Genomic DNA, 26,471 nt, shown 5'->3' with positions numbered 1-26,471 from the left:
ATGCCGGGGAGGGTTTTATTGCCATCTGCCCCGTCGAATACGAGACAAGTGCCCCGAACTAGTCAACAACTCAGTATAGCCCACGATTTATTTAGCTAGACCATTTCGATAGATATATTAAACTGAAATTACAAAGTTGACTTCCTCGAATCATCATGATGATTATCTACTCCATAGCTTGCCAGGCAAAAGTGCGCCACGCACTAAACACTAGTTCCGCACCAACCAAGCAGTCAAGTGGATCGTATTCGGTTCCTCGGTTGTACAAAAACTCTAACACTTATCCCTGAGTGATCCCTCTGGCGCGCACATGGCTTGATTATCACCTTTCCCCTGCTGTTCCTGAAGGATTGGTTTCAAATAGTGCGGGTGTGAATCTGTAGGATCAAAGATGGGGGGACATTGAACTTACATGCGCGATAGCTTCATATTAATTTGAACTGGACAAATGGTCGCCCCTGTGGAGAGACTACTGGCACCTAATATAATAGACTTTGAAAGCACGGAAAAGGAAATCTGGTCCGGAACAGATAGTTCCCCTACTAGATAACCTCCACTAAACCGAACCCTACAAGTGTCTCTTCTGGATGACATTTCCGCGGCGATATCCGGTCTACCCTATCTGCCCAGGCCAGAGATACGGAGTGGACACTCGGCGGAGTGACTTCTGCGTCATCATCTTATTTCCAAATGCCGTAGTCTAATCACTATTTAGTATCTACTAAGCGAAGGACAAGATCATTATTCATAGTATCAACTACCGAGAAATGAATCTAAGACACTCCCACAAACCGTTTCATGGGCCCATACCGCCCCGTCACCTCGCGTAGGCCAGCGCCCCAAAGAAACAACGGCACCGCCAGCAATATACTCGCCCCCTGAATGGCTGTCATCTCTCCAAACACTTTCGCGGCGCCCTGTTTTGCGATCCAGTCCGCCGCATACAGCGACAACAACATTCCGATCGTATTCCGAATCACAAAAATAATCACCAGAGCTTCACCCGTGATCTGAAGCAGAGAAACGCCAAAATCGTTAGCATGTTTATGTTTATGGTCATGTTCATGTTCTCCCGCCAACCACGCACTATCCAACGCCACCATGCAAGGGGGTAAACTCACCGGCTTATAACAATCCAACGAATACGTGACCGCCACATTAGAAATAGCTGCCACTCCAAATGCCTGCATGGCGTATCCTACCGCCGCCCCAGCCCAGTGTGTCTGATTCGCCACGCACAGTCCGAAGATGAGGATCCCCGCGGGTCCGATCGTGCCGGGGATGATGATGGCAGGGAGTCGGTACTCCGGGAGTCGTTGGCCCCCGCGTCGTCGGGTATAATACGTGGAGAGGATGTCGATGAGACGTCCACCGAGGTAGAAGGCTAGAAGGGCGCCGATGAAGCCGGAGAGGGAGAGGAGGCCGATACTGCCTGCGGGCCAGTTGTAGGGCGGGGCTGTGAAGGTGCGGGATGCGGTGAGTTGGACGACGATGTTCCTGTACTCATTAGCTTGGGCTTGGGGAAGAAAGCATAACGGAGGGAGTTTACCATCCTACTGAAATTCCAATGGTGAAGGACGACCATAGGAGTTGAGGGTACATCGCGTTACGGAGAATGTCCCAGACAGTTTGGAGGAACGATGCATCCGGGTTGTATCCCCGTGTGATGGAAAGCCAATCCCAGTATTTCGTCTTCTGGGAAGTGGCATGTCGCCTGAGATAGGTTGTTTCGCGAACCGTGAAAATGGCGACCACGAAGACTGCTCCAACTGCTATAGCAAGGAAGTAACACATCCAACGCCAATTCTCATCCTGTACCAGGTATGCGTTAATGAGAGGACCGAGGAAAAGCCCACCGGTCAGAGCGAGATGAAAGATCATCAGGTAGTGGCCGCGTTCGTGGGGAGCGACCATGTCGCTGACCACGGCTGGGACGGTGGCATCGGCTGCGGCTGCGGCGAAACCGGAGAGGATGCGTGAGGCGAGCAGCTCGCCGTAACTGGTGGCGCGAGATGACCAGACATTCATCATGGACAGGAAGAGCATGGAGATGAGATAGACGGGACGTTTGCCGATGACACGCATCAGTGGGACCCAGAAAATGTTGCCGACGCCGAAAAGGAAGACATTGAAGCAGACGAGCTCGCCGGCTTGGGTCTGGGAGACGTGGAATTCGGCGATGATGGCCTTGGTGGCGACGGTGAAGTTGCTGCTGTTGACATTGGCGAGGAAGGTGTAGAAGCAGATGGTCAGGTAAGTGGTGAGTTTGGCAGCGGTGGACCAGTTCTGAGATGTTAGCAAGTACACAGAGTGAGTTCGGCGTAGCAGAAGGCGATCACGATCGTACCTGGGGATCATTAGGGGCGGGAGTCATGGTTTCTTTTTCATTGGAGGGGTCCGGGAGGCCATGTTCCTCCGCGGCGTGGTCGATATGGCCAAAGCTGGCTTTTTCGTCTTCCATGGTGGTGATGGTAGAAGGATAAAGCAAATAGGGGGATGGAGTACTTCACTGTAGCGCTGTAATAGCTGGCATAGGACCGGCAATTATGTAGGTCATCATCACAGGGTAGATCCTGCGGAGTAACTTGGATCCCTTGGAAGACCCGGTGTCGGGATATCCGAGAAGCCCTCGAATCTGCTGTAGCCCCAAGACCAACAAAACAACAGAATCCCCCCCGGACTGGCTTCGCTTGGGTCCCAGTTACCCCGCCTTTTGCTACCCCGGAATGAGCGAGCTTGGCCTCTTGGCTCGTCTCTGCAGTTCTCTCTCGGATGACCCGAGAGGATGGTGAACGAAGCTAGGGTTTACCCAGTCACCGGGCAGCTCGTTTGGCAATTAGACTGACTGGCCACGACAATCTCGGGATTTGCGTGACACGAGCTGGGATTCTTGCAGGTGGCGTGAAATCCTTGGAGGGACATCATTCCATCTGGGCAACCTTAGACTGACATCCTATCATATATCAGTGGTGAATCAGACTGTTTGACAGTAGTAAATCACGATCTAGTTGCAGATTAAATGAGATATCCAATCACCGATCGGGGGAACTGCTGTTACACTCAACGGCACTGCCCGGATGTTGGACTAAACCCCGTCTCATTTATTCCTCAGGCATGAATAAGGCATCAAGGTCGTGTTGGTACACCCAAGATACTTTGTCCATGCTTATAATGTCCTCAGGGAATGAATTGAGTCTACTCTCTATCATATTCAGCATTCAGGATATAGTGTATATATTTGAGTTACCATATTTTATTGAGCATGGTTGTATTGCATAACATACAACACGTAAATACTACCTCGGCTTCACCGCCGAATCCATCAGAACTGTCTAGATGAGTAACACTGGGTTAGATATATATTCCAGACATCTAGTTTGATTGATATTCTGCATTGTTGCGTAGTCCTGGTAGTCATTACTGGGATCCTGTAGCGTTCACCCCGCATGACAAAGAAGAATGAGATAGAGTCAAATTCAAGATTTATTTCCAATTGATCATAATGTTTCACCTCTAGTTACTAGCCTCGAGAGTGCTGCTCCTGTACATACATATGTAGAAGCAATCTTTGACTAGCTCCGACAGCACTTACTTCGAAATGCATGAGCTTTCGGTTGTCATCCCACGGTGGTATCAAGTACATCAAGTTAATGTATAAACAACTAAAAATACTATCTAACAACAACAAAAAACGCTCGCAATGGTCTATCATACATAGTCATCAACTTCAGCAGCACAAGTCCGACCGCCTAGTTCGCGGCCTCCCATCCACAGCCTCCCTCTTCCAAACATAATACTCGCACAACGTCCTGCGCCGCCGAGTCCGTTCGTCCCCGGGTACCTCTTCCGCCTCCTCGATCTCCTTATCATGGCCGCTATCCTTGTCGTGCACGATATGCCTCCATCCCTCGATGACCTCGTCCACCTCCGCCATATTTCCCACCCCGAGATTGTAGGGCCGATAGTCCGGGTCCCGCTTGAGCCGCTCAATCACACTGTAGTGCAGCTTGGCCCCTTGTGGCAGCGGCCGTCGCAACCCCCCGACATGCCATCGCGTCGACTGCACTCTTCCATCTGGGGCCACTTTGGGGCGCTTTATGGGCAGACACTCGAGAACTCGCCAAAATAACGTCTCCAGAGTCTTGCCCGAGTCATACATGAGGGAATCATGCAGGATAGCTCGCTCAGCCTGGTGTATCACTTCTGGGTTGCTGTGCTCCTGCCTTCTGAAGTCAAAGCAGCCAAGCTTATGCAACTGTTCAGGCTCGTAGGTAAGTCCGGCCTCGATGGATTCCTCGACCATCCACATCAGGGGGATCTGGCTGGCTACATAGTCTCGGCCCAACTCACGCGGCCATCCACCACCAACGTCGCTATGGTCGCCAGAAAAGTAGACCTCCTCGAACTCCGTCTCTGGGGACGCCGTCAAGTCGCTACCCCAGAACTCAACGTCCGCCCGCTCAGCCCATGTACTCACCCGGCCGATCCTCCCATGCGCCCGTAGCTTCTCGAACAGCACTGGTTGGAACTTGATTCGACGTTCATCAATGCTGACTGCATGTCGCATGATTCGCGGTTTCGGCTGGATTCGCATGTCTCTATGATCATCGTAGATGTTGAACTTGGCCACGCTGTTGACCGTATCAAAAAGGCCCAGGAAATGCACGCGGCCCACGGATCGGCACATCGTGTCGCGGCACATGCGGAGAAAGTACTCGGCCTGTTCAGATTCCTTGCCACTGTTGGCAAACTTGTACGATGTAAACGCTTCCCAGACAAGTGGCATGATCTCCTCGTTATCGGCTGAAATTAATCCAATAAAGTCAAGCATCTCGTTGAGGAATCGTGCCGTGTAGGCCCCACGCGAGAACCCAAACAGGTAGATATGCGACCCGGGAATCCAGCGGCGAGCGAGGAAACGGTATCCATAGATGACATGCTGGGCAAATGAGGTCGCGAGCGCCTCATCGATGATCGCATTTGGGGCGATGTTGCTAAAGGGACGGACAGCCGCGTTGGCGAAGGTCCCAGGCCTGATGTCTTCTCCAATACCGGCTGGCATCATGTTAATAATTGGTAATATCACTCAAGTGGGGCAACATACGCTGGTAGTAACAGTCTAATCACGTCAGCCAGTGTCCAGTACAGTTATCAAGGTAACTCACATCGGTTTTCCTTCTTGCGGTCTAGCATGCGGAAGATCTTGAGAATGTTGCTATCCCCGCCGTCCACGCGGAACGTGTTCCCTGTTCCATCGAAACAGAGAACCAGCTCTCGCGTCGGACGGTCTGGCGGGCACAAGCAGTTGCACGGGTCGAGACTCATTTTGTTCTTAGTTCGTAGCAGCTTGGAGTCTCAAAGAACCGGTGCCGAGATTGGGCGACATTGCGCTTAAAAGGGCCGACATTGCCTGACAGCTCCGCTCCCACCATCAGCTGAGGTGTCCAAAGAGTTGGCAGTGTCGGGGCACTGTCGATCCTGTGGAGATAACAATAGCCTGGCAGGATGGCTGGTTGACTCACCGCATATGCAGGGCTTAGCTTGTTGTAAGCCATGAAGTCAGCTTCATGTATGAATTCAGCTGATCGACAAACGAATGGCAAGAGTTTGCTGTAGTTCGTGCTCGGGCGATGCCTTACCGGGCCCTCTGGGGTCACTTGAGTTTGAGTCAATCTCGAGAGAGCCATCCAATCATCCTTCATCGCAAGAAAGGCTGAAGTCCAATCAGTCTGATATAAGCCTAGATCACCACTAGGACACATGGTCAGCATCGTGGCGCAATTCGTGTTCGAGCCTGGTTGGTGATCTTCAGGCGTCCAGTAAGCAGAATATGACCAATCACAGAACATGATGTGATACTGCATTTTTATAGACAATATATGCATGCATCGATGTTCATTGCAGAACCCAATCGGCAGTTTTAGCGACCCATTGTTGACCAGAAAGGCAACTCGTGTACCGAGTATCCTGCTTCTACGGGGGTCTCCGGGCTCACCAAGTCACCCAGTCAACTGCTTCAATTTGCCTCCAAGTAATCACGACAGCCCTGATTTGCCCTTTCAGAGAACTCCGAAAGGATTGCTTCAGCTCTTGGCCTACTCACATTGGCAAGGTCGGCCAACGCCACTCTGCCTTGCATCTGCACCAGGCCGCCTTCCGGTGCAAGTGCGTAATCAGGTTAACCGTCTTTGTAGTGATATCACGACAGGGCGGCCAAGCCTGCCTGGGAAGAGGTGCCCAGTCTTGTCTGTCTCAGAAGTATGGTCATATGGCGCAGTCGTGGCGAAGACAGTCTACTTTCGAGCTGTCGAAATTACTTTGAACATGCTTCAAGTTGGCATCAGCTAGACATCGAAAGGATGTACTTGATGCGCAGCCTTTCTTCTCCCTGTTCTCTTATATATATTGGGGTATTACTCTGCATGCGCATGTGCTAGGGATTATGCCTCCTGTAGCTGTAGCTGTCAAATGACACTCAAAATGTCATCCTGTCGGCTATTAAGGGAGGTCGACAAGTATCACCCCTGATCAAGACATTAATATGGGATGTCTGGTTGTCCCCAAAACGCTGTGTGCTAATGGTCCGCTTCCCATTAAGTGTACTAGAGAGTGTAGCTGCCCAATGCTATTGTTCCATGTTAAGCTCAGTTTGAGTTGGCTAGTTTTGCTCCACTTTAGCGACTGGACCAAAGAATGGATGCCATCAATCGAGTGGGACGCGCCTGTCGATCATTGTTTACTGAGTATCATTCGGCCCTCAGATTAGCTGCTCGTGGTGACCAAGGCTAATCAGATGGATCAACTCAGGCAAGATACCTTGCCGGTCGCTGCGACAGTCGTTGTAGCAATATGGCTACTAAGTCTGCTACTCTCCATTTAATATGGATCAAGGTATACTTCTTGATGCAATGCCATATCCTAGTGTGACAATGAGAGCAGAAGGCATGGAGTAAGGAGTAGAGGATTATATTTGTCACTAGAGAGAGAGAGAGAGAGAGAGAGAAGGGGAGGATGGCGTTGACTCCTCAGGCATCAAGTGGACCGCCTCCGCCGAACGACCAAACAATGCAAACACCCACCGGTCTTCGATGATCTCACCTTCTCCCCTTCTCTACCACCATCCTTAAAGGATCATCAAGCACCCCCATTTACACAATGGATATCTACACACTTGCTGCTGAGCATACTACTATTGGTGCGGGCGCTGCCACAGTGTTTGTTCTTAGCAGTCATCCATAGAACACCTTCATGCCATGAATTCAAGCGGCTTATTCTTCTAGCATCTCAATCCATCAATGATACCTCATCCTACGTTCTTTGCTCGTGTCGCATACACCAGAGGACATCAAGCCAGTTCGTTGCAAAAGCCATAACGCCAGATCGCAGAATCATGCACTCGCGTCTGGAGTGGATTCGGTGTGTTACTGCCACCTATCTACCCCATTGCCCCAATATCCACTACGGAAGCAATAGACGCTGGATTATTATAACTGACAGGACAAAGTAAATAAATAGGCTATACCTACCAACACCGCCCCTCCAAGATACACAAAGCCTCGAGATCTCTTACCTCTAACATGGAATCACCCCTGCGCCGCAACGTACTAAATAGGCACGCTGATCACGGATCGCTCTGAAACCGTCGAGAAGACGCCGAACGAGATTCCATAGGGTGCAGATATTTCCTGCGGAAGAGGGTGTACGGAATCATATAGGCTACTCGAGATACTAACAATGGTAAAGCTATGGGAGAGTATCGCAGAATTTCGACACAACAATGATTTACTAGGGTATGTGAAAGACAAGGAGTGTACTAGGTTATGTTTGGAGACGGCATTAGGGAAACCTATCGGTGATTGCCACCTGATAGTGGATCCCATGATGGAGAGATATAGCTTGTATAAGAGGGAACCGTCTTATCTACCGACCTACCTGGTCTTGCTCAGAATTCGCCCTACCGAACGACGACCTAAACAACAAGCAGCAATAACACCAGCAAAAAACAAGGAACACTCGGAGCCACCAACCAGCCAATCACCACCAGCCTCAGCTCTGAGGAATAGGATTAACCACAAGGTTAAAGCTCGAAGCTTAGAAGGTACCACTACCGTATCAAACCCAACTAACCAGGACACCAGAAAACAGCGTTCGTAAACCAGAAGAATATCAAACCAACTCTCATGGCTCTCTATGATATGACACAAATCCCTAGGTAAAATAAAAGCAAGAACAACAGCATAGCCACAAAGTCAATCCACGGACATGACCGAATACTTAGAAGCAAACAGGCACGCCTTAACCTAGGACCATGATCCACGGTTCAAATAACCAGGCCCAAGGGGTTACTAAAAGTAGAATGAGAACCATGTCATCCCATGGGTTAGTTATTTCAGTCACAAGTAAACAGGTTTCCCCTGGGACAATAATTCTGCCATCATCGCCGTCCATTATTAAGCTACTACCTCAATTTCTCCAATAAACCAGTAAGAGAAACCCGCCCGCGATAGCCAAATACTTACTGCCCATCCCGACCGCTCCGCTTACCGCCTAAACCGGCAGAACTCGATCGACCTCGCAACAAAAAGTGCGGATATAGACGGCTATAAGCGGATATACTTTTCGTACAGCTCCGAAAAAGTCATTCGGCAATCTGTATGTTTTTTGATCGCCTTCAGACAGGGTGGCAGAAATGGTTCCTACAGTAAACAACTGAACCAGTGAGTGATCGTTAGTTTCAGCACTCAGTATGTATAGTTAAGTTGGGGGGAACATTACCTTCTTACTCTTGTTCTTCTTCTTCTTATCTTGTTGGTAGTTAGCCATTCCCTTGATTAGTACTTGGTTCTATAGTATGGGCAAGGATCACGGTATATAACACTTAATATATATATCCACAGACAGAACACGAGTGAACAACGCACAAAGAACTTCAACTGAACACACTGCAGTACATCTGTGTATCTGTGACAGCCTGAATCGCTCTCTCTCTCTCTCTCTCTTAACTACTTATATATCTCAGCCAACTATAAACTCTTACTAGTCACACACCCACTATGAACAAAGATGGACTAAGTATATCATACAAAGAAACTCTATACTAGCGGTGAAACCATCACCATCACCATCACATTTCCCAAACCACCACCCAAAACATAAAGTTACCTACAATATGACACCGCACGCCCAATCCCCTCCTCCCTCATCCCGTGCATCTGAAACGGCAATCGTGCAGGAAATACAATGTCGATATATGCATGCACGCATGCGGGATATAGGATAAATCTATGACGCAAGCTGTTGAATAAACTAGCGAGATGAGGGGAATGGAGGGGCAAAAGAACCCAAACACTAATTATTAGTACTAATAGTAGCAGTAGTATAAAAATAAGTAAACTTTAGCTTCTTGCATCTTCTATAACATAACTGCGAAGGCAATTATGCGAGATTGTCACCTAACGGGGTTCTGCAGCTGCAGAATTCATCGAAGACAAATATATATAAGAAAAGGTTATTTATCGGCAAGGGGGGGGTTCGATTTCAGTCATTTATTGCATGACATATGTATATTCCCCCCACATACACACGGCCGGGAAATAGGTAGTTCGGCTGTCAGCCGTGACGCAGTGACTATTACTAAGAAAGGTTCAATAAGAGATGCTTCAAGCAAGGGATTGATGACTTCGTATCACATTATATTATTAACAATCAGAAACGAATCAGCTAGCCACCACTGGGATATCTACGAAACTAAACGAAACTCAAAAACAGAACGCGCACAGACAATATGACAGATCCAACGCCGAAGAACATTAAACGAGGTATCAAGGTTACGCCATCAAGGACTGGAACAGCGCTGGCTTCGCTTGGGTACAGCTTCAATCACAGACTCCATCCCCGGGTTACTGTTCCAAATGCCGGTGATTTCCAATCCCGCTTCGTCGAGCAGCTCGCGCCACTGGCGTTCAGAGCGCTCCACACCCGACCCGATGCTCATCATCTGGATGTCCAGCGATGACTGCAGGAGCGGGGCGTTCGTGTCCGGTAGAACAAAGTCAGAAATGATGATGCGGGAGTACTCAGGATCCATGGCAGAAATGGTGTTGACCAAAATTTTGCGGCAGATGTGGTCTGGCCAGTCATGGAAGATAGCGCGGAAGTAGTATGCTCTGGCGCCTGTGTGTATGTTAGCTTTGATAGTGAAACGATTGAAGGTCCGTGAGAGATATTGCATACCCTTGATAGGCTGTGGGTCCAAAAAGCTGTACCTCATTCCTTCGATTCTCCCTCCAGGACAGCGAGACACCACCTTGGGCAAATCTTGTAGGACAAGCCGGCCAGGGACCTCGGCGTGCTTGTCCTGGAACTTCACCAGATCATGGCCTTGGTTGCCGCCTACGTCGACGAGGAAAACAGCCTCCTGGTGGTCCACGGCATCATTCGTCAATCGCTCGACGGGATACACGTCAAACCAGCTCGGTTTGCCATGACGACGACTAGACATGTACGAGTTGAAGAGCGATTGGCGGTGCTTGTTCTGCGCAAGCCATTCAAACTGGCTCTTCCCGACTGCCCATTGCATGGGTGAACGGGCATACTCCTTTGGGGAGATGTAGCGGTGTTCCCGAAAATAGTCAGGAAGTTTAGCGAGAGTGGGAAGAGTCAGATCGTATTTATGCCGTCAATATTGCATGCAATAGTGCAGGTAATCAATATAGCGACTTACATGCAAGGAATGCCATCTCTTCCGATCGGCTGAGTGAGTGCGACGGTCTTGTCGGTCGCAATGTATACTTCGGATTCTGGGTTTGCGCACAAGCCCAGTGCGGTCATGACTCGCATCAGACGGACTATAGGTATGAGCAGAGACCGTGAAGACTTTGGCGATCATCTTACCAATTAATCCGCGCTCAGCACCAGTTTGTGCCGCCAGCTCTGTAGCCGACATCCCGCACTTGCTTTGCTCCACCAACAATGGGAAGATACCGAGATCCATAACGGTGCGGAGGGCTGCATTTTGCGGTGGCTGCATGCACGTTAAGCGATAATCGCCTGAGCGGAAGGGAAAGAAGCAACTTACCTGGTAGATCAAGCGCAGCACCGTCTCCGTAGGAGTCTCAACTGCAAGACGCAGCTCGTCGATCAAGCCGAGCAGCTGGAAATGCGACTGTGCAGAGCGGCATGCACCTTGGTCCTGCAATGCTGTCTGTTTGATGGTCTCCACTAGGGAGAGGACTTTGGACTGGTCGACAGCCATCTTTTATCATACAAAGTAGTAAATGTGAGAGGATACAGAAGACTATGCTATAGTTGGGTGGTATGGGAATGCGTGAGATGCAAAGATGTAGCAGCGGTGAAACAACATGCAGGTTAAGGGATTATATAGCACTTTCCGCGGGACAGAAAACCGACCCAGAACTGGAATAATCCAATAATTCAAGCAGTCGATCAATCAGCAAGGATGGCAATCGCGCAATGATGCCCGTACCCGGACTCCTGGAAAAAGCAAGCCTGGCAGGCCGGTCGCATCCGCCGGGACTCCAAGGCAAGGATAATTGCAGGACACTTCAATCTGGGACTTTGTGTCGATGCTTTTCCAATAGTTCCGGATGCAGATTGTCGGGCGAGGCCACAGATCATCATGACACAATAGCAGTAGCAGACGCATCGCCGCATGAATCACGTCGCACGGGGCAGAGGTTGAAGATGGTCCAGCCGTATCTTTTCCGACTATTTTCCCCAGGCTTTTACTTTTTGTGGTCCAGCTGACGAACCTCCTCCCATTACGGGACGCCCAATCTATCTGTGGCAATGGCTTTCAATAGCCTGGGGTCACTTTCGCACGGGCTTTGCTCCCCTCCTCCTGATGAAAGTTCAATGAATCCTGGCGCATATGCAGAACTTTGTCGTAATCCGGGCTGCTCCGCCCATTGTTTAAGACACACTCAGTAAGAGATTTTCCCGCTAGATAGATGCACAGTACCGCTGGGTTGGGGCCTCCCGATTACCCTGTTCCTGGACCAGCGCCACAACGCCACTCCGAAAGTACTAAATGCTAAATGTCCGTCAGACCCCGTAAGATGGCCACCGCTCCGGCTGGCCCAAGCTCCTCTAGAGTCAGTATGTCGGTAAGTAAGTATGTATGTACGTGTGCTTTATGTATGAAGCTATGGCTCCCACTAGCTGTCTGTCCGACGCGGAGATCGCTAGGTAAGATCGTCTGGTCTGACCACACAGATGTGCCCAACATAGCAACAAAGAAGCAACCCCTCCTCGGGGTCTGCTACTAAAGCCAATGTTTCAACCAGGCGCTCCTACCGGATGGTGTATCGAGTATTCCGGCACTGTTGCGATATCAAACCATACGGATCCGTTCCAGGCACCTGGGTAGAGACCTGTATCTGGAATCCGATTGGTGTCAGGTCTAGACTGGCCGCAAAATAGACTCCAGGTCCGTGCTTATCGCCGTGTGAGGCAAGCGTATCATCTTCTAACTAAAAGTCTGAGTGTGGTGTGCAATACGATCGACGAAGCTATGAATTTGTCCGACACGTTTGCGATCGCAGTATCGCAGTCTCGGGTCCAAATGATATTGTCGCTAGCCTGGTGCTAGTACCTCATAAGTATGGAGTGAGGCGACAAATTGTATGAACTGCAGGGTCATACCAACAGTATGGAAACCGGCCGTGGTGACACCCGCGTAGATCATTGTTTACTCCCCGGTCCAGTCATTCTACCGTGTAGTGTCAAGTGTTAGTTGTTGCTTTTTTATCGATGTTACTGTTATGGCCCAAGCATCGGGGAGGAACTGCGCTTCTGCCTTAGCTAGTTGAATCGGACTCTTGACCACACATACACAAAGGTGCTTATCTTTCCTGAATGTCCATGGATGCGAGCTATAGGGTGGTTAGTTGGGCTAGACCGTCGATCCCTCAACAATTCCGCCTTACGTTAAAATCCCGGCTGCAATTTGGTACACGGACCAGCCAATCGTGACGAATTATCGCACTATTTCAGGAATAAAAGGCGGGAGATTAGATAGATCATGCGCTGGTAACCCAATATTGGTCATTTCTTTTTCAGCTCCCCGGCTTAGGGTGGCGGATCGGATAGCCGGCATTGTCGATAGGGGTGCTTGTGTAAGATTCGGTGAGCGGCTAAAAGCAGGTGAAAGCAGTCGATAGGCCAACCACAATGGATACTGACAGCATTGATGCCTTCAGTCTGCACCTCATGGCAACTAAATCCCAAACCTGCAATGTTACCGGCGGATCAACCTCCCGGCCCAGGTCGCTCCACTTTGGACGGAAGTTATGGGTACATACCTTTATCGTAGCGCCGGGGCCCCATCGGGTGGTACTATGTGCCAGGTGAGTTTTCAACAGCGGCAATATCTAGAGGGCGCTTCCCGGCAAGTCGCGGAGGACTTTTGCCTCCGTCGGACAGGTCACATCGTAAGAAGTACGGCTTGGTTTGACCCACCCGAGTTCAGCTCGTGGCGTTCCGATCGGATGGGAATTTGGACCTATTGATAGAGCAGAATCGATCAATGATGGGCTACCGTGTTGCAGAATCTTCTAGCTCCAGTGGCAAGCATTGTATGTGAAACCAATTTCAGATCCAGAAACAATATCGAAGTCATAATCATATAGAGCATAATATTAGGAGAAAAGAAATTTGAGCAGGAGTGAGGCGGAGAATTTGTCAATCGAGCACCTCGCTCCGGTATTGCGGATATTCGCACGGTCCGCACTGGCCAAGTACCGGGCTTTGATGGATGCAAAGGAGAAAAGTACCAGCTGCAGAAGTCCGGTGCACGGGCCAGTTCGTCGACTTGAAGGGCGGCCATTATGGCTAGTATGACAATAAATGACTCGACCTAAACTAACGAATTCAATTCCAAGCCATCTCGGGTGGCGGTGCAGGCGTGAGACGAGTTCACTGTCCGCCGTATTCCGTACTTCCTGACAGTGCAAGGGGTCGGTTGTTTTCACTATAGAACGGAGATGCCCCGTCGAGACCGGGGCTGAAGTCTGCGACAGCCAGATTCTTAAGGCCCCACTCCAGTAGACAGGTCAGAAACAGGCCATCGAGGAAGGTTGAACACGAGTACTCGGACATGGCTTTCTGCACGGGTACATCGTCTTTTGTCGGTGGAGACAGCATCCCCAGCCAATTTTGCCGTGACACTCTATTTTGGGAAGGGTGGGCATTTGTCAGCCTCAGAGGACGTCGGGCCTCGCATTCCCTCCCCAAAAGTCCCAAACCCAAGGCTAGGGAGCGAACAAAGCCGAGGAGGGAAAAAAACAAATATAGAGGAAAAACAAAGCAAAGAGGGGTTGTCCACTGCTTAGCTGTCTCTGTAAGAAAAGCTGATCAGCGATCGATCTTCCACTCCCGAGGGCGCGATCCAGGTTCCTGGGCCGGGAACCCGGTTACTGGGGCGGGAGTTCATCCTAGCCTGCCCTAGTCCCTCGGCTGGATGGACGCTGATTGTTGACAATCCCTGCACTATTGGGGGTCTTCCTTATGTCGCGGAATGCAACATTATGCAACCAGCCCATCATGCTGCGAACTGTGCTTCCGCTCGTGCATCATCTGCTGCAGTGTGACTGACAAATTTCACCGCACCCGCGCGCTGTCATCCAGTCAGCTTGGACCATCGCACGGACAGGCAGGAGCATTGGTGTCATCCCAGACCAAATCAGGCCAGCTCTGTTCCTTGATTTGACAGCACCTGATCGCGATCGTGCATCCATGGTCCGGCCAGATTTGGGCCCGTGCTGGCTTTAGGGTTCTGATTAGCTTTAGGACTTGCCACAGTTCGCATACGTAGTGGCCCCTGTAATTAACTCTCCTGATGGTCCTAGTGTCTGAGAGGACGTCATTCCCAGTGGAGATCATCAGCCTGACAGTTTGCGTTTCCTAGTCATACACCGCTTCGTTTTGTGCAGGGATCGGAAACCCAAACTGTGGGAACCAACAGGCCGCGACTGTTCCTAGGTCCGGACTCGGTTCATCTCCGCCGACCTCCAGGCGAAATAGCAAAAATGGTCGATGTATCCACCCACCTCAGCCTGGCTCTTGGACTTAAATAGGCCCTGGTTCCCCCCAGCATCAGCATCTCAGGTTTATCTGATGTACAGCTTCGTCAACTTTCATCATGGGAATTCCTCAGTATGAAGGGGTCACAGACCAGGCCCCCAAGCCGACAACAAACACCACAGAACAGGTTGTTGCACGCTTCGGCCGTCTTCATCTCCTAGATGACTTGATTCGCCTGCGAGCAGCTGATTATATTCAACATCCCATCTTGGCTTATCCCAAGCCCTCTCAAAACGGATCCGTGTCCTATGAGTACTTCAACGGTCAGGATCTTGACTGCATGATCGACTATGCGGTCTGCACATTAATGGACTACGGTTTCAAGCCGGTATGTGATATAACGCTGCAGATTAAGTGTGAAGCTGACCCTCTCTTAGGCCCGAAAAGAAGGAGCAACAGTTGCTCTCTTCACCCTATCAGATCTCAACATGGTGATCACATTCTTTGCTCTTAGCAGACTCGGATATACGGTCATGATGTTATCACCACGCCTATCGGCCACAGCGTGTGTGTCCTTACTAGACACGGTCGGTTGTAACACAATACTCTATGGCCAATCGCCGAATATTCGCGCCACAATGGGTGAAGTCCTTCGTCTAAAGTTAGTTGCGTGTCGCCCAATCATCGAAAGACCTTCTCCAGAGGACCTATCAGAAGACTCTGATGCTGTTGTGATATGTCGGAGTCGTCGTCCCGAACTCCAAGTCGAAAAGATTGCTCTGATCCTGCACTCTTCAGGGTCAACAGGTACCCCCAAGCCTCTCTTCTTAAGTCACAAAGCCTTGATGACGCATCCGATGCGGGGTCCTGGGTTCACTTCTTTCAATTCATTGCCATGGTATCATCTTCACGGGCTATCAACAGCCCTGCAAGCCATGTATATGCGACGAACAGCATACATGTGGGATGCCTCTCTGCCATTGACCGCAAGTACGGCTGTTGCTGCGCTGGAAGCAGCACAACCCGAGTCGGTCCAGGGCGTACCATACTTACTCCAACTCCTTGTCGACAGCCCACGCGGGCTGAAGGCGCTGAGAGCTTGCAAGTCTGTCACATACGGCGGTGCACCATGCCCTGACGAGCTGGGTGATAGACTTGTAGACGAGGGTGTTAGATTCGGTGGTTCATTCGGGCTGTATGTATCCATCAGCATTCTCAGCTAGTTGTGTTGCTAACTCGCTATTAGAACGGAAGCCGGCCTGGTCGCCGAGTCGATCTCTCGGCCAGCAGGAGATCCCTTCTGGAACTATATGCGCTTCTTCGACAACATCAAGCCATTTATCTGGATGAAACCCATCAGTGACGCGCTCTATGAAGTCGTCTACCTCAAAGGCCACCCTGCATTGACGGCCTCAAATTCCAATGAGCCCCCTGGCTCATACCACTCTCGCGACGTCTTCACTCCCCACCCAACTCTTGCCGACCGATGGAAGTACGTGTCGCGTCTGGATGACCGAATCACGCTTGTCAATGGTGAGAAGGTCCTCCCTCTCCCAATCGAGGGCTGCATCAAGCAGAGCCCTCTTGTTCAGGAAGCAGTTGTTGTCGGTGTCAACAAAGCCGTTCCTGGCTTGCTGGTTTTCCGCACAGAAAACTCCCAGATGTTCTCTGATGAAGAGTATTTGGATCTTCTTTGGCCAACAGTGGAAGATGCCAATTCAAGGGCGGAGCAATTTTCTCAAATATCTCGCGACATGATCCTTGTCTTGCCTATTGACTGCGCCTGTCCTCGTACAGACAAGGGATCAATGATCAGAGCCCAGGTATATGCCAAGTATGAAGAAACCATCGAGGACATGTATACGAAACTCGAACAAACAGCCGACGGAACTCTCAAGCTGGACTTGACCGCAACGGAGAACCATTTGATCAAGCTCTGTCACGAAGAGCTTGGATTCCCCATCTCTACTACCAACTCCGACTTTTTCGCCGAGGGCTTAGACAGCCTGAAGGCAATCCATCTCCGTCGCTTAATATTGAGGGACTTTAAAGTAGAGGACCCCAAGGACATCGGCCACAATGTCGCTTTCGAAACTGGAAACATTGTTCGCTTAGCAGAGCATATTCATCTGGTTCAGTCCGGTCAGCAAGATGTGGCTGAGGATGAGGTCTCCATGATGCCAGGACTCATTGAAAAATACTCCGCCTTCCAGAGGCACACACCAAGCCCCAGCTCCGCGGCAACGCAAAAGAGTGTTGTAAGTCTTCCTCACAAGCTGCATCGAGTCATCGACTAACAAGTGCAGGTCCTCACTGGAGCAACTGGTTCTATCGGCGCTCACACTCTCTACAAGCTTCTGAACGACGACAGTGTGTCTGCCGTGTACTGCCTGACTCGGAGATCTCAGCCCAAAAAAGCTGTCATTGACACCCTCGCACAGAAAGGTCTCTCAGTCCTTCCTTACCGACTGCAGAAGATTGTCGCTCTCACCAGCTCTCTTGAAGAGCCTGACCTGGGAGTCGGTGAGAAAATGATGGCGGAGATGCGACAATCCGTGTCTCTCATCATCCACACCGCATGGCCCGTCAACTTCAACCTTCCCCTCATGAGCTTCGAGCCTCACATCAAAGGACTCCAAAATCTCATCAACCTCTCCCTATCCGTGAACCTCCCTGAGCCAGCAGTTCTCCTATTCTGCTCCTCCATCTCAACAGCTCTCGGCGCCTCGTCTGACGTAGACGAGACTCCCATCGAAGATCTTGCTAGCGCTCTTGAGATGGGATACGGACGCTCAAAACTGATCGGGGAGAAGATCGTCAGCAATGCTCGCAGAGCTGGTGCACGCACATACTCCCTTCGGATCGGACAAGTATCCGGCCACTCGAAGAAGGGATTATGGAACGACTCAGAGGCCATCCCTCTGATGATCCGTTCAGCTCTGACCCTGAAAGCTTTGCCTGATCTCGACATCACATGTTCCTGGCTGCCCGTCGACAAGCTTGCCTGCTCCATGCTTGAACTGGCCCGTGCATGTTCCTTCAACTCCCTCGAGGAGCGCTGGGACAGCACAGCATCCGGCGAGTGGGTCGACGACACCGTCTACAACCTTTGCAACTCGCGTGTCTTCACATGGTCATCTTTGCTCGATACACTTAGACGCAGCGGATTCTCATTCGAGACCGTCCCGTTTGAGAACTGGCTGCAGATGCTTCGCGAAAGTGAAGCTCGAGGAGAGGAGATGGTCAACCCTGCTGTGAAGTTGACGGCTCATTATGAGTCAATGTACAGTGAGGGCGCCCCGAAGCCGGTGAGGTTTCTCACTGAGAAAGCAGAGAAAGACAGTATGACGCTGAGGAATGGTCGGTTGAGGATTGTACAGGATGGTATCCTCGCTCGGTATGCGCAGGACTGGTTGAAGCGATGGAAGTCATCTTAGAGGGCTCATGAGACTACGGTGATCTCTTCATGTCGATATTTGTCTGTAAATAGTTCACGATCTTCTAGATACCACATTTGGCTTTGGAGTTAGCAGTTTAATTGACCATTTTTATAATGAAGAACTTCAAGATAGTAAGATGTAATACCTTGTGATTCTTTAGATCAGAGAGACAAAAGACAAGCTGGTATCAGCGATGGAGAAGACGAAGAGTGATGATTGCAAGTGGTGCAATGGTTGACAATTGGGGAAGTGACGATTCAGACACCGGTCTGGATCGTCACTGTGGTCACATGACGAGATGGTATAACGCAAGTGGATACTACAAATTCTATGGTTTATTGAGTACTCGGCTATTAATCTTCCAACAAAATCATGGATAGTGTATCTTGTTCTATTGATTAACTATCTATGCTCGGAATCTCAAAGTATAGCCGAAAGAAGGCGGATATCGAACGCGACCGAAGGGTGTGGACCAGGATGGCAAGTGGAATGCTTCAAGCAAGGCAACCAGCCTATAGTACATAAAAAAACAGTAGGTTGCAAACAAAGTCTCTCCCTACGAGATGTGAAATAAGCAGAATGAATGTGGGTAATTCACAAAGTACCAAAATCACCCGCTAAGCCAACAGAGCAAAAGCAAGGACACCGACAACGCTGGAGGCACCAAGAGTCAACTTGTTTGCTCCACCAGTGAAGACAGGTGTTGAGGGGGTAGTAGCGGACGAGGAACCGGAGCCAAAGTGGCCGGACTTAGATCCGGAAGCAGAGCTGCCCTGGGTAGCAGCGGCATCATTGTTGGCAGCGGCAGCAGAGGTTGGCTGACGGATTGATCCGCTAGAAGAGGGTGCAGTGGAAAATGCATGGCTGGACGAGCTGGGGGCAGGTCTGCCATATGCAGCAGCACTTGAAGGGACAGAGCCATAGGAGTCAGATCCGGCCTGGGACCCCGACGACTGGCTGGAGCTTCCCTCGCTACCATTAGCCACAGCACTTGCCCCGCTGACACTTGAAGCAGCTGCAGCAGCGCTTTGTTCACTGCCATTAGCTTCCGCACTTGCACCACTAACGGAGGCAGGCGTAGCAGAAGAACCGGCATTGGCGACAGCAGATGCAGGGGTGCTCTCATCATCACCGGCTTGTGTGCTTGCGCCGCTCACATTGGACGTGGTTGCAGCGTTCGAAGAGGCGCTGTCGTTACCATTCGCCTCGGCGCTTGCACCAGTGACGCTGGATGGGGTGGCAGAAGCGACAGCTTTAGCCTCGGAAGAAGCAGAGGAGTCCTCGCTGCCATTAGCTTCGGCACTCGCACCGGTGGTGCTGATATCAGATGGTGTTCCAGAAGCAACACTGCTAGCTTCAGAAGTAGATGAGCTCTCGTTACCATTTGCTTCGGCGCTTGCACCAGTAGCAGTCGACGGGGTGCTTTCAGTGGCAGAAGAGCCCTCACTACCATTAGACTCAGCGCTAGCGCCAGTGACGCTATCTGGTGTTGCAGTCGCAGAACTGCCCTCGCTGTTGCTACCCTCGGTAGCCTCGGAGCTTCCGCCAGCCAGATCGGCCGCGGCAGAGGAGCTCTCAGCAATCGGGCAGATAGTGGTGGTCATAGTAACATAGTGGGTGGACGTCGATGCAGAAGAGCCGTTCTCATCAGCGACAGAGCTCTCGGTTGCTGCGGCGGCAGTGGTGGTTTCAGCTATTGTCATGGTTGTAGCAGTCTCGGCATCAGCGGTGGTGGCAACAGTAGTAGCAGCGGCAGTGGTCGCAACAACGGAGTTGGTGACTTCCTTAACAGACGAGACGGTCTCAACCACAGTGGCTGCAGATTCGACGCGGGAAGCAGAAGCAGAGGCGGAGGCTGCGACGCCAGTCTGGTAAATCTTGATGTAGTTAATCTCCCAGTAGGACTCGGCGAAAGCCGCTGGGTTCTCGGCGACATAAGCAACGCAGCTCTTGAAGGAACTGCTGCTATCGCTCACAGGACAGCCGGAGGTGCTGTAGACTCCGCCAGCCCAGTCACCACAGAATGTGGTGTCGAAGATGAACTGCTGGGCTTTGAAGTGTTCGGCGATGCTGCATGAGCCCTGCATGTGCGCCATCGGAGTGCCGAAAGCAGCGACATCAGGGTCGCCTTTGGTGATAGAGGTGGGGATTGAACCACGGGGGAAGAACCAGAACTTGAGGAACTCATCTGTCCACTGCATAGCGTAGACACCGCCACCGTTCTCGTTGAACGGATTGCCAGAAGACCCTTGAGTACCTTCAACAACGCATCCAGTAGTACCAGAGTCTTCACCACACTCCGTGGAGGAAAGTGTGCCGGTCATCTTCTGGCTGGAAACTTGGCAGGTACCGCTCGTATGCAGGACGATCTCGTTGGCTTCGTTCTTATTGACACCTTCAATGATATCGATCTCACCGTCCGTAGGCCAGTCTTTGCCTGTGGACCAAAAGGCGGGCCAGGTACCGCAGACACTTCCGGGCATGTGCTCGAGGTCGATGATGAACAGACCCTCGTCATAATACTTGTTGCTCCCAATGCGGACCGACTCCCGGCCAGGGCCGTTGGTGCTCAGCTTCGTGGTATGGTCGACACCCATGTAGAAGCTACCGTTCGAGTTGACCTTGACCAGCCCCTTGCTCTCGGCGTAGCTTTGATTCGCATAAGTGACGAATCCATTCGTGGGGTCAGCGCCTGTGTAAAAATCGAAAGCCGTCAGGAAATCCTCGCCCTTCCAGGTTTCCACGAGTTGATAACCGCTGGCCGCGGCGGGCAAGATCATCGATGAAAGAGCGAGCGACCCTACGCTCCATAGTAGGGATGAGGTAGGCATTGTCACTGTGTTCAATCAAGCAATTGCGCGATTAGAGAAGGAAAGTCCCGAGGACTTTGAAGGATTAGAGAAACCAGAGGTTTTAGGAACGGGGATTTATTCGAAAACGATCGACGTTTGGGACGAAAAAGAATGGAAAGTAGCCCTCTAGGCGTACAGAGTGCGAAAAGGAAGGTAGGACAGGAAGTGCAGAAATCAACTGCTAGTCAGAAATAAGAAAATAGAGAACGTATGTAGGGAAAGGATGGGCGAAAGGAGAAATATGTAGAGAATGTACACAACAATGTGGGAGCATGACGCAGACCGGGGGTAGGCCGGGCGATATACAAATAATAACAGCAACACCCCGACATCTAAATTAGCGTGGCGTCTGCGCAAGTGGCTGCAGACCACTAGCATTATTCTCAAGATCCATAACAAATCAGCTTGAGTGTTCTTGTCGCCTGGGCCATTCACTGGGCGGCTCGTTGCCGCCCATTGGGAGGGCGACGGTTCGTGCCTGGGAGGGGTCGGCAGGTACACGACGAATCAGAGCGAAAAGAAGGTTACAGACAGAATGCGTCTTGATGAGTCCACAGCCTTCATTCTTTGGCCAGGCATGTCGGGTGGATCACCGACAAAGAGCAACACCATGATGGTGGAGCCTGAAACACGACCAGAGAGCTCGGCGGGATGACATGAAACAGGAGAAGCCCAAAGATTCGACACTAGCACAAGGGTAGTATTTTTCTTCACGTTTGACAAGCCAGGTCCTAATTTAAACGAGAACTTGATGCATGTCAGTTTTGAAACTCCCTTTCTGAACCATCAGACCCAGCGACCGAGCAAAAGAGAATTGGCGATGTCCATGCCACTATCGCAGCAACCGTCACATTCCCAAGCCATCAAGAGCTGACAGGTCGCGATCGCTGAGCAACCGGACGAGATTGCCGATCCGGGGCACCACTCCGTGGCCTGGGCTGTAAATCGGAGATGGATGCACTCCGTCGTGAAAGGCGAATTATTTTAGAACATGCCTTCTTGTCCAGTAGAGGATGAGCCGACGTTGTAGGCTAATTGAGTCTAGACACCGGGTGGGGATGGGCTGACCACGCCGTTGTTTCTTGGTTGCCGACATGGCGGAAGTTGGAGGATCACCTAAAGAAGAGACAAGAATATTTGGGGTTGGATAAGCCACATCACGGCGTGCGTAAAGCGATCGCGTTTCCTGGTCAGATAGAATCAAGAAAGGGCGCTGAAACCCGATAATTCGATCCACAGAGAGATTGGAGATGGAGGCGCATGAAAGAATGAGAGATGGAATCCTGGATTGAAGAATGCAGGCGTAGTCCAAAGCGGACTAGCGCGGTGAGCCACGGGACCGCGCGCCTCCCCTGTGGCTGGAATGGCAAAGCCCCTCTGGCGACGACTATCTTGAGTAGTAATCCCATCCTCCCAAAGCCGCTATACCCTAGCTGGCTTGGCTGATTCTAAGTTTTCTAGTGTCTACCAATCATGCCGTTTCTCTGCGATACGTATTCCAGTCGAATGGTTGACCTATGGCTTTCCCCATAACCCGCGATGCTAACTTGGTAGCCATTCCATGGGCCGCTGGTAAACATTGATCTCTGTCCAAATCCAAGCCCTTGACGCAATGTCCGCGCGGTCTATTGTCCACCGCTTAAGCATTCATCAGGAAATGTGTGACGAAGTACAAGCTTACGTATATTCCAAGTTGAGGTTGGCTTTTAAAGACCAAGGTCAGCCTCACAACCCCTTACGTGCATGGCTTTCGTTGTCATTTCGACCGATTCCCGTCGCACAAACTGGACCATCACAGCCATATCTTCGGTTCATTTTCTGAGAGAACCTGATAGAAGGGAAATTCCAAGTAGCCACCCAGAGACATATAACTGTTTGTTTCTTTCTTGCAACATTGCTTACATCACGTCAAGCCGTCGGTCCTTGCATCTAAAGCACAACCTGAGCAGTTGGACCTCCAATCCTGCTAGGATTTACTTTGCTAGACGGCGAGTGACAGACATAGCTGTAAGGACCAGTTGCCATAGGCTCAAAAACTCTTCCACGCAATTAGCCGCATGTGCATGCCCTCGATGAAAATTTTCCATGTGCCTTTGGATCCGCATGAGCGTGTCATTTGCCCCGTCGCCTAGCCCCATCTGTCTAGACTCGTCTCCACAACAGTGCGTCCCTCTATAAACTTATGACGGGCTTGTAGTACATGGTCAGAGGAACCTGGTCTCGGAATTTCGTCCTCCGTGTAATATTTATTAATATGGCTGCCTGGTTCGAAATAGGTCTCGGAAACTCATCGCAATACAAGCCTTTGAGACTCTGATCGTAGCGCCTTAGGTCGGCAGAAAAGTAAAATGATCCAGAGCAACACCCGTTGGTACAAAACTTGGATAGTAACATGTAGTGCACCTTGCTAAGTGGTCGCGGTCGGAGAAGGTCGCTTGCAGATTCATCTTTCACTAATTCTGCGAGCAGACACAGACTCATTGTTGCGAACTCACCGTCGGTGTGGCTGAAGGGGTACGGTGTCCTCAAGATTGGCATTCCGTCAAGTGTTATTCGCAGACGGGTAGCTCAGGAACAGTCGATTTCACGAAGACATGAGCACTGAATTTCAAATGGGGTTGGCCCTAGCAGTAATGGATAACAGGCGGATTGTCGATTTCTGAATCACTTCCTGATCATGCGCGGGGATCTAGGCAAGGAACAACTGTATCACCCATTCTCATCACTTGGGTAATAAAGAGCGGGGTGGCCATAACGGCCCTAATAAAATTCCCGAGAGCACGACAGTGAGCTATAGCAGCTAAGCAACCATCCTTTCTGCAAGGGTCAGCAGCATGCTCGCTGATCTGTGATACAGAGATGAATATTTCTCTCCGCCGTTCTTCCTTCTGCTTCAATGGTCTGTCTTGCGAGGCGATCGCTAGATCCCGCGAGAGAGATGTCCGGTGAGCCAGAAGCATCCTCCGTGATGTGTCAATCAGACTAGCTATGTTCTTTGAAATCATGGCAGTAATGTAAGCCACATTCCCGTAAAGCAGCCATTACCTCATCTCCATACACAAGACTGGAGAGCGCTCTCCACATCACGGCGGCTGAACCCCGGCGTCCACCCAAGACATATTGCATTTGCGGATAGTGCTGCCAATCAGTGAGTATTGAGAATCGAAAAGCAAGGAGCGAAATGGAGCCATACCCTGTATGAAACGTGCCGCATTAATCGCTGTTCCCTTGAGACGATGGCGCGTGGGATCCATGGGAGGATATGTGAGAAGATGTACATCATGTTCCCTCAAGTATCCTTCCAGGTCGCCCATATCAAACCAGTCCCCTTGAAGCTTGGTCTGTATATGTTGTGGAAAGTGCGATACTGATCGCACGGAAACCCACCGTACTCCCGGCCGGAATGGACGATCAGCTGCTTTGCTCTTCAGAGAAGACCGAGAGTAATGGGTTCCTGCGCCACCCAGACTGAAGAAGGGTACCTCGTCCCACTCCGCAAAATATTTTCGACTCTCTTTCTCATTTAGCGCGGCTTGGAAGTATGACGCAATACGCTTCCTCTCCATAATCTGAAGTAGCAGGCAGAAATGCTTCTGTATCCTGTCTATACCGATGGATTCGTCACAAAGGGCAAAACACCCTTGATAGACGCATGACATGTGGAGTCTATCAGTGAACACAGTCAAATCCATTTCAGCGGTCTCCGATGACTCGAAGAAGCGAGGTATTTTCTTGCTCAACGTAATCAGTGATTCTCTAAGCTCCAGATGTAGATTAGGCTCCAAGATGGAGGAAACACTCTCGTCCAGTTCGACAATCTGTGCCGATTGGCTATGCTGTTCATGCGGCAGGAAGTCGGGCAGGCCGTCATCGGTTTGAGGTGGCGAAATAGTCGTAACTTCCTGAGGGCTATCATTGCTAGCCTCTCTGGCTAGGGTGAGACATGTCTGTACGGTATCGCGCAGATGTTCCGTCAGACCCGCATGGGATGCCAATACTCCCGACCGAACCAACTCGTCACTCAGCGATAAAACAGATGTGCTCATCTTTTCTACGATTCCTTCGAGTTCGGAGATGCGACCTTTCAAAGACGATAGGTTGGCTTCTTTTCGTGAGCGATATGCGCGTTGCGCAAGTCGAATCTGTCTCCGACGTCTCTGCTCGAGTTGATCAATTTCTTGATAGTAGTGCACAAACCAGCTGAGTCTCGCGTACCTCTTCTGGATCTTCATCTGCGGTGTCCTGGGCTACTTTTCGCGGTCGACCCCGTTTAGTAAGCGCCGCCGAGCCAGACTTCTCTACCTCATTGCGAGTGCGTTTCAGAGATTTTACTGGCGGCTGAGTCGGCTGGGTGTCGTTATTATAGAGAAGCAATTGATTCTCTGGTATAATTCCACCAAGAAGGGGGAGTTGGACATCTTGCTGTCTCCTTTGTTGTTGCCTGATCTGTTGGGGCACGGGATACGAGCAGGCCGAGAGCAGCGATGTTATCTGCGGGGCGGTCGAGTCACAGTGAGATCCAAAGAACGCATCGTTGACGCTCTCCCAGGGGAGTAAAGCTGTGTCTGAGTCGCTCATATTTGCTTTTGACGATAGACAGACGATAACATCATTTACCGTGATGGTTTGTTTGTACGGAAGAGCTGATGGAGGTGGTGGAGAGAAAAGCAAAAAGCAGAAGAGCTGCTGACATATCCTGCCCTGCCGTGTCCAGTCGCCACACGTCACAGCATCCAACCCGTCCAGACCGGGTCGATCGATTCTTTGTTGGGGCGAATAGCATTAAAGTAAAGTTGAACAGCTTAGAAACTTTACCTTTATGCAAGTATATTTTTGACACTAAGTGGATGATGTGCTTCGGTGTGTGCTGGTTGAGAGCAAAAGGGGAGGCGGGAGAGATACCTCGGCTCGGGATGTTCACTAATCAAAAATTTTGGTCATCCTCATCCGCCCTACAACACCAGAACCAGTGGGAACCAAGATTCCTTCTAAACCTTAATGTGAGTCAATTAGAGTGTTAAGTTGGTGGTCTAAATCGTACTTTTATCTATAACGAATCCTCATGCAGAAGAAAGAGCTCCCTAAATATATCGAGGTGATCTCTCTAGAATAGGAAATTGCTGTAATTTCGATCTCC

General features: G+C 50.6%; 10 protein-coding genes across 10 annotated transcripts; 2 read left to right on the top strand and 8 right to left on the bottom strand.

The window, feature by feature from the left end:
- Nucleotides 1–773: 773 nt before the first annotated feature.
- Nucleotides 774–2,461, bottom strand: AKAW2_21542S (uncharacterized protein; the record flags this gene model as incomplete). Its single annotated transcript, XM_041686377.1, has 3 exons — nucleotides 774–1,497; nucleotides 1,550–2,286; nucleotides 2,348–2,461. 3 exons carry the CDS (start codon nucleotides 2,459–2,461, stop codon nucleotides 774–776), a joined length of 1,575 nt encoding a protein of 524 aa, XP_041540368.1.
- Nucleotides 2,462–3,727: 1,266 nt separating this feature from the next.
- AKAW2_21541S (uncharacterized protein) lies at nucleotides 3,728–5,325 on the bottom strand (the record flags this gene model as incomplete). The annotated part of the gene is made up of 3 exons (XM_041686376.1): nucleotides 3,728–5,055; nucleotides 5,105–5,119; nucleotides 5,166–5,325. 3 exons carry the CDS (start codon nucleotides 5,323–5,325, stop codon nucleotides 3,728–3,730), a joined length of 1,503 nt encoding a protein of 500 aa, XP_041540367.1.
- A 7-nt stretch (nucleotides 5,326–5,332) lies between these two features.
- Nucleotides 5,333–5,885, bottom strand: AKAW2_21540S (uncharacterized protein; the record flags this gene model as incomplete). The annotated part of the gene is made up of 2 exons (XM_041686375.1): nucleotides 5,333–5,410; nucleotides 5,523–5,885. The coding sequence occupies 2 exons, from the start codon at nucleotides 5,883–5,885 to the stop codon at nucleotides 5,333–5,335; spliced, it is 441 nt and encodes a 146-aa protein (XP_041540366.1).
- A 1,849-nt stretch (nucleotides 5,886–7,734) lies between these two features.
- AKAW2_21539A (uncharacterized protein) lies at nucleotides 7,735–8,154 on the top strand (the record flags this gene model as incomplete). Its single annotated transcript, XM_041686374.1, has 1 exon — nucleotides 7,735–8,154. One exon carries the CDS (start codon nucleotides 7,735–7,737, stop codon nucleotides 8,152–8,154), a length of 420 nt encoding a protein of 139 aa, XP_041540365.1.
- A 1,681-nt stretch (nucleotides 8,155–9,835) lies between these two features.
- Nucleotides 9,836–10,579, bottom strand: AKAW2_21538S (uncharacterized protein; the record flags this gene model as incomplete). Its single annotated transcript, XM_041686373.1, has 2 exons — nucleotides 9,836–10,173; nucleotides 10,234–10,579. The coding sequence occupies 2 exons, from the start codon at nucleotides 10,577–10,579 to the stop codon at nucleotides 9,836–9,838; spliced, it is 684 nt and encodes a 227-aa protein (XP_041540364.1).
- A 140-nt stretch (nucleotides 10,580–10,719) lies between these two features.
- AKAW2_21537S (uncharacterized protein) lies at nucleotides 10,720–11,254 on the bottom strand (the record flags this gene model as incomplete). The annotated part of the gene is made up of 3 exons (XM_041686372.1): nucleotides 10,720–10,847; nucleotides 10,894–11,023; nucleotides 11,078–11,254. 3 exons carry the CDS (start codon nucleotides 11,252–11,254, stop codon nucleotides 10,720–10,722), a joined length of 435 nt encoding a protein of 144 aa, XP_041540363.1.
- Nucleotides 11,255–15,160: 3,906 nt separating this feature from the next.
- Nucleotides 15,161–18,479, top strand: AKAW2_21536A (putative NRPS-like protein biosynthetic cluster; the record flags this gene model as incomplete). Its single annotated transcript, XM_041686371.1, has 4 exons — nucleotides 15,161–15,430; nucleotides 15,480–16,237; nucleotides 16,289–17,300; nucleotides 17,349–18,479. 4 exons carry the CDS (start codon nucleotides 15,161–15,163, stop codon nucleotides 18,477–18,479), a joined length of 3,171 nt encoding a protein of 1,056 aa, XP_041540362.1.
- A 620-nt stretch (nucleotides 18,480–19,099) lies between these two features.
- eng2 (putative GPI anchored endo-1,3(4)-beta-glucanase) lies at nucleotides 19,100–21,313 on the bottom strand (the record flags this gene model as incomplete). Its single annotated transcript, XM_041686370.1, has 1 exon — nucleotides 19,100–21,313. One exon carries the CDS (start codon nucleotides 21,311–21,313, stop codon nucleotides 19,100–19,102), a length of 2,214 nt encoding a protein of 737 aa, XP_041540361.1.
- A 2,696-nt stretch (nucleotides 21,314–24,009) lies between these two features.
- AKAW2_21534S (uncharacterized protein) lies at nucleotides 24,010–24,339 on the bottom strand (the record flags this gene model as incomplete). Its single annotated transcript, XM_041686369.1, has 1 exon — nucleotides 24,010–24,339. One exon carries the CDS (start codon nucleotides 24,337–24,339, stop codon nucleotides 24,010–24,012), a length of 330 nt encoding a protein of 109 aa, XP_041540360.1.
- Nucleotides 24,340–24,380: 41 nt separating this feature from the next.
- On the bottom strand, nucleotides 24,381–25,912 carry AKAW2_21533S (bZIP transcription factor; the record flags this gene model as incomplete). The annotated part of the gene is made up of 3 exons (XM_041686367.1): nucleotides 24,381–24,472; nucleotides 24,528–25,491; nucleotides 25,550–25,912. 3 exons carry the CDS (start codon nucleotides 25,910–25,912, stop codon nucleotides 24,381–24,383), a joined length of 1,419 nt encoding a protein of 472 aa, XP_041540359.1.
- Nucleotides 25,913–26,471: the final 559 nt, after the last annotated feature.

This window comes from Aspergillus luchuensis, chromosome 2 (assembly GCF_016861625.1).
Source record: "Aspergillus luchuensis IFO 4308 DNA, chromosome 2, nearly complete sequence".
In the NCBI taxonomy this organism is placed as follows: Eukaryota; Fungi; Ascomycota; class Eurotiomycetes; order Eurotiales; family Aspergillaceae; genus Aspergillus; species Aspergillus luchuensis.
Note: the sequence above shows the minus strand (reverse complement) of the source record. Positions and strands in the feature narration are given on the sequence as shown.